This window comes from Pocillopora verrucosa, chromosome 14 (assembly GCF_036669915.1).
Source record: "Pocillopora verrucosa isolate sample1 chromosome 14, ASM3666991v2, whole genome shotgun sequence".
Taxonomy (NCBI): Eukaryota; Metazoa; Cnidaria; class Anthozoa; order Scleractinia; family Pocilloporidae; genus Pocillopora; species Pocillopora verrucosa.
The window spans coordinates 20972772-20982345 of record NC_089325.1 but is presented as its reverse complement, the minus strand read 5'-3'; the positions used below and the strand labels follow the sequence as shown (position 1 = coordinate 20982345).

At 37.2% G+C, this 9574-nt stretch overlaps 2 protein-coding genes across 3 annotated transcripts; one reads left to right on the top strand and one right to left on the bottom strand.

The window, feature by feature from the left end:
- The first annotated feature begins 969 nt into the window (after positions 1–969).
- Positions 970–4682, top strand: LOC131775712 (LHFPL tetraspan subfamily member 5 protein-like). Its single transcript, XM_059091841.2, has 2 exons — positions 970–1483; positions 3798–4682. The coding sequence occupies exons 1-2, from the start codon at positions 1090–1092 to the stop codon at positions 4112–4114; spliced, it is 711 nt and encodes a 236-aa protein (XP_058947824.1). The 5' UTR covers positions 970–1089; the 3' UTR covers positions 4115–4682.
- Positions 4683–4820: 138 nt separating this feature from the next.
- On the bottom strand, positions 4821–9574 carry LOC131775711 (uncharacterized). 2 transcript variants are annotated; one of them, XM_059091839.2, is made up of 5 exons: positions 9256–9574; positions 7711–7749; positions 7011–7245; positions 6240–6403; positions 4821–5712 (listed from the first exon to the last, which is right to left on the bottom strand). In XM_059091839.2, the coding sequence occupies exons 1-5, from the start codon at positions 9341–9343 to the stop codon at positions 5324–5326; spliced, it is 915 nt and encodes a 304-aa protein (XP_058947822.1). In that variant the 5' UTR covers positions 9344–9574; the 3' UTR covers positions 4821–5323. The 2 variants fall into 2 exon arrangements, with proteins under 2 accessions (XP_058947822.1, XP_058947823.1); XM_059091840.2 differs by lacking the exon at positions 7711–7749.

Genomic DNA, 9574 nt, shown 5'->3' with positions numbered 1-9574 from the left:
ATGCGGCGCAGCGTAAATGCAATGGAGGGAAATTTCACCTATTACGTTCTCCGCTTTTGTTTACCCAGATCCTGAGTGCAACTCCCTGATATTAATACACAGTTCTCAATTTAAGTTTAAATTGAACGTTGTTAATACTAAGTTTATTGCCTAATGTTTACACCTATCGCTGAGGATCAGCTCAAAGTTGTTAATGCCACACATACACAGGAACTCCTGCTCCAGTAAAAGTTAATTGACATCATCTTGACCAGAGTTGATCGGAGGCAGAAACGATCGAGGGCATTTTCGTACGTGATCTACAGCTCTAAATTAACATTTCTCTAAGCACACAAATTAATCGAGCTAAACAAACTTACATAACCAACTAACGCAGAACCTCACCCAACTAAAACGTTAGTTTTTATGAAGCAGGTATTTCAGACATTTATGCAAAAATTCTCATGACAGGTCAGCTAAGATCGTTATTACAGACTTCTGTAAATTAAAGATTCACCATACTGAACCGTAAAATTGTTTTTGTCCGCCAAGGATGATTTCAGTCAATCTGTAATTATGCAGAGCAATTGCTACATGACTTATCATTAAAAATTTAAAGCATGTTTTGCTTTGCGCGTGATGTTCCTTCAAAATACGAAATTACGAACACTTGAATTTTAAAGAGAGTGATGAGCGATATTGGAGCTCAAACTTTTGTTCTTTTGTTGGAGTCTGCAATGAATAAGGAAGGAAAATGTTCGAAATTTTCATAAAATAGGCTGCTTACAATTCATTTCACTTTTTCTAAAGTTCTCTTTACGTCATGCCTTTAGATCATAAATGGTGGCTTAAGAAAAACACGTAAATAGTGGTGAATTAAACAAAAACTCTTTTTTACAGTATATTAAGCACATGAATTGCGTGGTTTTTGTCCAATATGTAAAAATTTGCGCCTGAAGTCGGCCGATATAAGCCTCGCCACAGGGGGTACTTTAAAGCTATTTTGAGCTGAGGTGCTTGCCATAAAGAACTGTTATTCATCCAGAGAAAATACTATAGAAATTACAGCGCCATAGAGAGTTAAAAGGAGGCCAGAGGAAAGAAATTAAGATGGCGCGTGGCACAGTTTTGAAACCGTGGTATCAGTCGAAAACATTAACGATTTTGGTAGTGCTTTGGGCGCTTTTCACCGCTTGTCTTGGAATTATGATTGTGGTAATCTTTGTACAGCCTCACTGGATCAGTGGAAAAATCAGTCCCAATGATAAGAGCGTGAATTTTGGCCTGTACCGTAACTGCAGCGACAACCTCAATGAATGCACCGGCAGCTTAAACGATTTCGCAAAAATTTACTCAACAGCTTGGCAAGCGTGCACGGTTTTTGTCGCGTTGGCTTTCACCTCCACGTTTATCTCAGTGGCAATGATGTTGTTGTACTGGTTATGTTGCTTCGAGTCTTCGCGCATCGGTTTTCGCACAAGCAGTGGATTACAAGCCTCAGCGGGTATGTTTTGTTTTATCCATTGCTTATTTCAAGGGTCATGGCTTTTTGACGTCTAGAGCACAGAGTTACGGGTATTTTTCGTCAGTCTTAAAGGTCTTAATATTTGGTGTTCCACACAGATTTCCCTCACTGTGAAAGAGACTCTTTAATGACACCTCTCACCCAACCATTATTCTCAATAATTTCTTTAACGTTGCAGCTTTCGGTATCAAAACAGATTTCTTTAATAATTAAATGTAGAGAATGTGATTTACGCAGGGCAGCCCGACAAACAGCGAAAAACTCTTTTTGATTGGGATCCTCTGAGCTTTAGTAACCCTCAGTCGAACTTAAATCTGTCGCATTCCTGTTCAGTTTTATTATTTATGTCACATTGTCCTCACCCTCTTGGAAGTATATAAGTCTTCCTGTCATCTTGAAAAGACATCTTAAGTCTATTATTTTTTTTAATGAAAACGACGAACAGTCCCAGTAGAAATAACTTGTATTTTGTCATCTATACGAAGATCTGCACGGTCTGGAAATGATAAAATTCATCAGACACGAGCAGGTTGTTTCGACCTTTTCCATTCCTTCCATTATTTGTACTAAATCTCTTCCCCTCTTTAAGTATTTGAAGTCGAAATATATTAATTAAGGGGCCTCATATATATTCAAATCAGCTGACTCTATCGCAAAGAATTCTGTAAAGAAATAGAATCAAGCCGTATCGGCAAAATTGTTCGATTTGCAAGCTGGAAAAAAGCTAGTTTGAGAAGATAAACTATATAAAATACATTTTTTTTTTAAGTGTTTTCTAACTCTGAAATTATTTAGGGAAGGAGTAAGAAAATTATTCAATTTGAAAATTAATGACCAATTTAGCGCTTATTTAGATGATCAAAGCGAAAGGGAGCAATATAGATCAGATACTTCTTTCCTTTGGCAATTTATTTCTTGTAATATTCTCTCTCTTTTTGAGGTATAGATATACACGCTTGGAATATGGAAAGGAAGTGTTGGTAAATAGCAAAATATAAAGGCATCGGTTAAGACCCTGAGCGTTTTCAAATCCCTCAAGTGATTAAGTTGTGGTTATATTGGTCACGTTCTCACGAGTGGTGTATACTGGAGTATTGGACCTTTTAGCTGATCGTTCACGAATTATTGTTTCATTTTACAAATTATCTAAGATTATCATTTGATCATTACGATACTAGGAGATTCATTTGAAAGTTGAAATATTCACGTCTTACTTTGGATCAGATAAAGCTGCTATTTTTGCCAAATTTTATGCAAAAAGTAAGATCTGATATTTGCTCTGTTTAAGTTACCTGCACACAGAAACTCGAAACTGTCTACTGACGAAATATCGTAACCGGTGTCTGTTCACGTAAAGTCTAGAAGCCGTGGGAACATTTTTATACGAGTCATGGCTGAAAGATTTTCCTTTTGATGCTAATAATCTGTTAATTACCATTACTTAAGTGTACCTCTGATAGAAAGTGTGCTGCCATCCAAGATTTTTTTATTTCTCTTTGGAGGCACCCTCTTAAGGACCCATCCATCTGAATATTCTCAGTTCACGCGCAAGGAAATTTGATTTAAGTAAAACAGCCGTGGTTACATATGAGTAGCCATTTTTTAAGGCATAGATTGTTATGACTTTAGGGCACCTGTAAACCAGGTGTATGCGATCTACGTCACTTGCTCTTTTCATAACAAATATCTTAAATGGCCACTCACGCATGGGAACTGTAAAACGAATTCTTTCTCACATAACGAGGAAATACTGATAGAGCTATTTACCCAACACTTTGAGGCCACTACTCATTTAAGTAATAAAAAATCCTGAAATCACTGAACATCATATTTTAGTCATCCTTCAGAAAATGCATCGCCGAATATGAATTGCTCAAACGTAATGTTACGAACGAAAACAAACATTGCGATCAAATGAACACGCATCAGGAACAGGAGGTCATATTGCTTAACATCGCTCGGTAAAGTGCAGTCCTACAGACAAGTAAGGCACTGGAACAAATGAAAATGTCAATGAATAAATTAACAAATCCACGTGTGAACCTCACAATGCTGTCATAATATCAAAAACCATTGTGCAGAAGGTCGACTCCAAAATTTATACATGAATGCATGATTGCAAACCACATAGGGCTCTCTCTTTCTGGGCTTCGAGAATAGGTTAGTATTTTCAGCCTGACCTCCTAATAGGGGGGTTATTTAGAGAGGGGTGCGTAACAGAGAGAGGTGAGCTTACTACAGCGCTTAAAGGACTATATTTCATTTCTTTAATTCTTTTTTTCTTTTTTTCAAGGCTTCTGTATGTTACTCACTTGTCTAATACATCCCGTTGGATGGGATAGTGCCGAAGTTCGGGCGGTCTGCGGCCCTGACGCTGGTGTGTACAAAATTGGGGACTGCAAAGTAAACTGGGCCTACTGGATAGCTGTTATCTGTATGGCGGATGCATTTGTGCTTAGCTACCTCTCCCTCATGTTCATCGAGCGGGAGATTAGAACCCCGAACGTGACAGATAGGAAACGATCAAATGGAACAAGTGCAGACGACTACTCCCACGACAGGAGAATGGCATCTCATGGGTATTATAATCAGGACACGACAACGCTGTAACATGGGAAAATGCGATAAGCACAGCCTAAATAACGAAAAATTGGTGTCATAGTTTTTTTTTGGTCAATTAGTGTGAGTAGTGTTTGACGCAGAGCAAAAAGTTTTGTGGAAGAGCAGACTGAGATATAAAGTGAATAATGAGTAAGAAAATTTAAATTTTTAAAACTGATAACTCATTCTTATCTTTAGTTTACGCTTATATTCAAGTAATATATACCTAGGTTTGTTACATTATTACGTCATGGACTCGCTTGAATTGCATCATTGGCGAGCTCTGGAGATGAAAAATACAGCAAACTACATATTACGGCAACGTGCTTGCTCACTGTTTTTTCAAAAGCATATGATACGCACCAGCTTTGCTGTAACATTTGCGCTATAGTTGCAATCTTGAGTTAAAGTTAACAGGTCAAACTTAGTCAATTTACAAATATTAAGCAAACGTATAATTTTATGAGGTTTATTAATCCTTTTATTCTTTGTGTAAAGGCTATAAGATGTGGCCAAATTGGGTCGATAAAGCTCACATTATTGAGTCGCATCAAGTAAATAAAGAACCTTTTCTTTTCTTGGGCTCATTTATTCATAGTCAACCTTTCAAGTTGTTTTCTGTCTTTCAGCATCCTAATCTTTGGAATAATATATACTAACTCAATTACATCGATCTAATGTTTTTGGGTAAAACTTTCATTTGTGTTTCACGAAGTTATCTCACTCCCAGACGTCGGTTGATAATATAGTTTCAAGGAATTTGTTTGATTGCTTTTGCTTTTTTTTTGTTTTTGTTTTTGTTTTTGTTTTCGTTTTTTTACGGTTTATAGAACTACCGATATCTATATGCCACCTACCTCCCTCTTCTCCTATAAACTCTGATAACTGTTTTGCTTAAACAAAAGTTGTCATTTGAGTAAGTCATACTACGCTGACAGTCAGTGGCTGCCAATTGAAAAAAAGGGACAGATATCGTGTAACACTTGGACAGATGACATATTCCTAAACACGCTATGGCAAATTCCATTATCTAGATATAATACACTCGTTGCAAGAACCAAGAAGCATTGTTTTTCAAACATATTTCGGCCGCTGCGGAATAAGGAAAGGTATTTCGTCAGTTGTTTACTGTCAAAATACGTGTTACAGTCTTAACTCACCAGAATTTGCATTGGTTCCATTTGAACCGAAACTGTGCTTAAATATATCGAGATCCGTTCACACGACGGTAAGCAATTCTCTATACTCTAGCTGGTCACTTTCGTCCTCCGTGGCCTTCTTTGAAGAACCTTTACGAAATGTACAACTATCCTTGGGCTCAACCATGTCAACTTCTTCCGAAAGGGGACAATATCCCGACGCTTCAGCGTTTTTGGAGGCGTTACTCCAGGTATCCTCTTTGGGTAATCCTGGTACATCATTTGGAGGGTCTGTTTGCTCGGCTTCTGTTTCCGTGGGAATAGGAAGCTCCTGGTACTTATGGACCTTACGTGCGTTCTTGTCTGGCTTTCGGAATCGTTTGCGGCAAAGGAGAATGATAGCCATGAGAATGAGCAGAAGCACGCCGAGAAGGACACCAATGGCGATATGGCGCTTGGAGGTCGAGGCTGCCAAGGATGAAGGGACTATTTTTTTATTTGGTAAAGAAATTACTGCGAGGCTCTTGTTGCTTTCCCGTGTTATAGCAACTCAAAGCTACATTCTGGTTTGAAAATAAACTGCAATGAATGAGAAATGAGACAGCAGGAACGATGGAGATGATATAGCACTGGTTAAAACACTGCCTTTGCTAATACCTGTGAGCATAAAGGGTCTGAACTAATTTGATCAACGGGATTAACGGTTCCTTTAGGCTCTTGTTCTGGAATTTGAGCCAAGTTTTTCCCACTGTTTCCCTTATTTTTGTTTTTCTTGTTGCCATTGTTGTTGCCATTGTTGATACTGACCGTAACGTAAATTACAAAGAGGGTTAGTTTATAAATTTCCACCACTGATCATTAAGTACAAAATTGTTGAAAAGAAACTTACCCCCCCCCCCCTCCACCCTGCATTCAGTTCAGTGATACGATCACTCTTCACTCTTTATCAAAATCGCTTTTTGTTTATTTCTTTGTTTCTTAATCGGTAACCTTACCGCTGACAGGAAGTACTTTGACAACGAATCCCGTCTGTTCCACCTCCTTATCTGTGAGAAATCTCAACCAAAGGACTGTGCCGCTAGAAATAACCATTGAAGGTTTGGTCGAGCCACAACGCCTTTTAACGACTTTGCTGTCTCTAAACTCTAACCCACCGTCACTACAGAAGGTAAGATAAAGTATTGTTACGTCTGGTGGATAACTAAATCTGCATTCTTATGAGCGTCCATAAATTATTAAATTTACTTTTCGAATAGGACTAAAAAAAACATGATCAGTGAAAAATACACCAACGGCATGTTAGAATTGTATGCCTATGATAACAGCACAGCATCGAATACTTCTCTGATAATCATCACCGAATATTAATGGCCGTAAACTTACGATTAATTCACTGGATCGCCTATAACTGGAAGGTTCAAAATTGTCATTTTGTACCGTAATACGAAAACATTGAAACGTTGGTTAAGGTATTTGACTTGGTTGCAGTGAAGCTGAAGTGTTAAACACCGCATGGAAAATGCTTTCTGTTGAAAGGATAAAGCAAACAGACTTAACCCACTCCCATAACTGCCTTAATCTATTTCCAAGGTAGATATGTCTATCTGACATTTGGGACACCCCCAAATATCCCATGAAGACCTTGAAAAGAAACATCTTTTTGTCTGACACTACTGTGACCTTAATAAGACGTTGGATTTTTGGAATACAGCCGGCAAAATGGGAACTGATATCCTCACGGTGATTGTCTGTCATCAAACACTCACCTCACACTGACATAGTCATGACAACCTGTCTCTATGTAAGTTCCTTCTAAGTCAAATTCAAGAAACGAAAGCCTAACTTTGTGACCGAATGGAGCGATTATTCTCCATGTACACTGTATGTTCCTTGGATAGGACTTGGGGAAGTCTGGACTGCTGATTTTCACACTTGTTCTCGCATTTTTTATCGGAACTTCCCTATAAACATCATCTGTGTAATTTCCGCGGGTTGTGCACGCTAAAAAAGGAGCAGAGAGATGTAGAAAGGTTTATTTATATGATATCTCAAGTGTTATTATAATACTCCCCTTTTATAAACTTCTTCAACAGAACGATTTTTTTTCCCGGACCTGGGGCCAGGGAGGCTTCATATAAATAATTTTAACAGATTCATAAACTCAGAAACATCGCCTTTATTTTTTGGTCTTGGTCAGGTAATTAGTGAGGATGATGACATTACTACTTGAACTTTAAAAAGGAACGTTCCGCGCATGCGTAAGGACATGACTATTTTAATTAGACATAACGGAAACTTGCACTGTGCTATGAAAGGATAAAGAGAAATCTTCCCAGGTGTAAGAGCAAAATTAGTCTTACGTGTAAAATAAGAGCAACTGTCCCCTATTGAATTGGTTTGATGATTTGTTTCTGTATAGCATTTTTTTCATTTTTTCCATAAATGGCCAGAAAAACCGGACTATACCTGTAAACTGGGCTTGAGTTATTGTTACTCTTGTTAGACCTTCAAAGAGATTCAGAAAAAAAAGATAACATAAAAACTATCCTGAATAAATTAGCAGTTCAGGCTGTGTTATTATCATACAGTGGACCTTAAACAATAACGTTTGATAGAATTGAAAGACCAAAAGTTTGCCTCTTACAACGGCGCTCGCTAGGAGGCAACAAAAATAATTGATAACGTTTTATGAAGAGTCCTTGTGCCGTATCAAAAGTTGTGTTACCAGACGGTCAGTAAGTTTTCCATGATAAAAAAAAAATGCATAAGAACTTGATGTAACATTTCTATTTTGTAAAATAAATGGTACAAACAATAAGGATAAAATATCTTTGATTTTCTACCCCATTATTTTTATCTGACGTAGCTAAGTGCGCAGTCTCAGATATTCACGTGATTTAGTTTGAAAATTAACCATTTATATTGATAAAGTAAAAAAAATGACGAAAAAATCATAATGATAAAGGTATTTATAATGGTGATGATAATAATAATAGTAATGATACTTGTGATGATAATGAGGATGATAATAATAACAAAGAAGAAAAATGACGAAAACTACTTAAAACTGAACTGGCGGCTTGACGGCAAAAAAGATCGGATAGAAAACAACCATTTCACTTAATTTCTTTTTCTGTAATGTCACAGAACACTTCAACCGAAGCTAAGTATGTCCATTTAAATCTTGGAGTTCCGACTAACAATCTGTATGAATCATGCGCCAATCCTACGGCTAAAAAAGGTCTCAAACCAAAATTTAAATCGGTTTATATCCCAGAAAGTCCTCCGACGAGACGTAAAACACTAGCGACAGAAAATGATCTTGATCATTCAGCACACTGTCTACTGTTTTCAGTCACACAGAACGATTTCTTCTGATCGGTGCCATAATTAGTATGCAAGATTGGCTTGGAAATCGTCTCGCAAATTTAGATAAATCAAATTTATCTTGAGTTAAAATAGATCAAGAAAAAACTAAGATTTATCTCTTTCTCTGCCGTTAAAGTTCTATCTAGGGTGTTTACTGGCAAATGTATACAAAATAAGCTTTTGAGGGGTAAATAAATCTGGCTCAAATGTCGAAAAGGCATCTAGTTTCGGAAGTAAAAAAGACTAATACGATGTTATAGATTTTGCATATATATCAGAAAACTAATAAAAGATTCTGACACCTGAGAAAATTAACTCAATTTTCAACTTTGTTTTCAAAATCTCAAGTGCAATGTAACAGATCGCAAATTTCTGGATTAAAAAAATCTGAGGTCGTAGAAAATATTGCAAATGAAAGGACAATGCGAAAAGTATCAAAACTTGAATTGACAATGACGAATTTCAAAAATTAAAAACCCGATCTAGCTTTATTTCTGAAAACCGGAATAACGAGTCCGAAGCTTTCCACGCGAATAAGAATCAAGTTAACCAATTGCATAACCAAATCTGTCATTTTTTTCTGCGTTTTTTCTTTCATTTTACCCTTATCAAATTTTTGTATATCAATTCTTTCGCACTTACCGTAGGCAAGTAAAATTGAGACTCCAATTCTTAAATCCACTCTTGAAGGCCGGTGCGCCTTTCTCTCCATAGTTTCCTTTCTTTGCATAGTGAACTTGTTAGGATAATTACCGCTGTATTCTAACCAGACCTTGTTTCACACCTCTCAGAAAAGATGATCACCTACATTTCTTTCAGCTCGCTCCTTTAATTTACTTCAGGAATAATTTCACTTTGTCTCCTATAGTCTCACACAGCGGTAAACGTCGTAACAATAGTCCAACAAAATCAATACGCTTCTTTGGTTTACTTCAACAATTTCAAATCTCGCTCGGAGTGC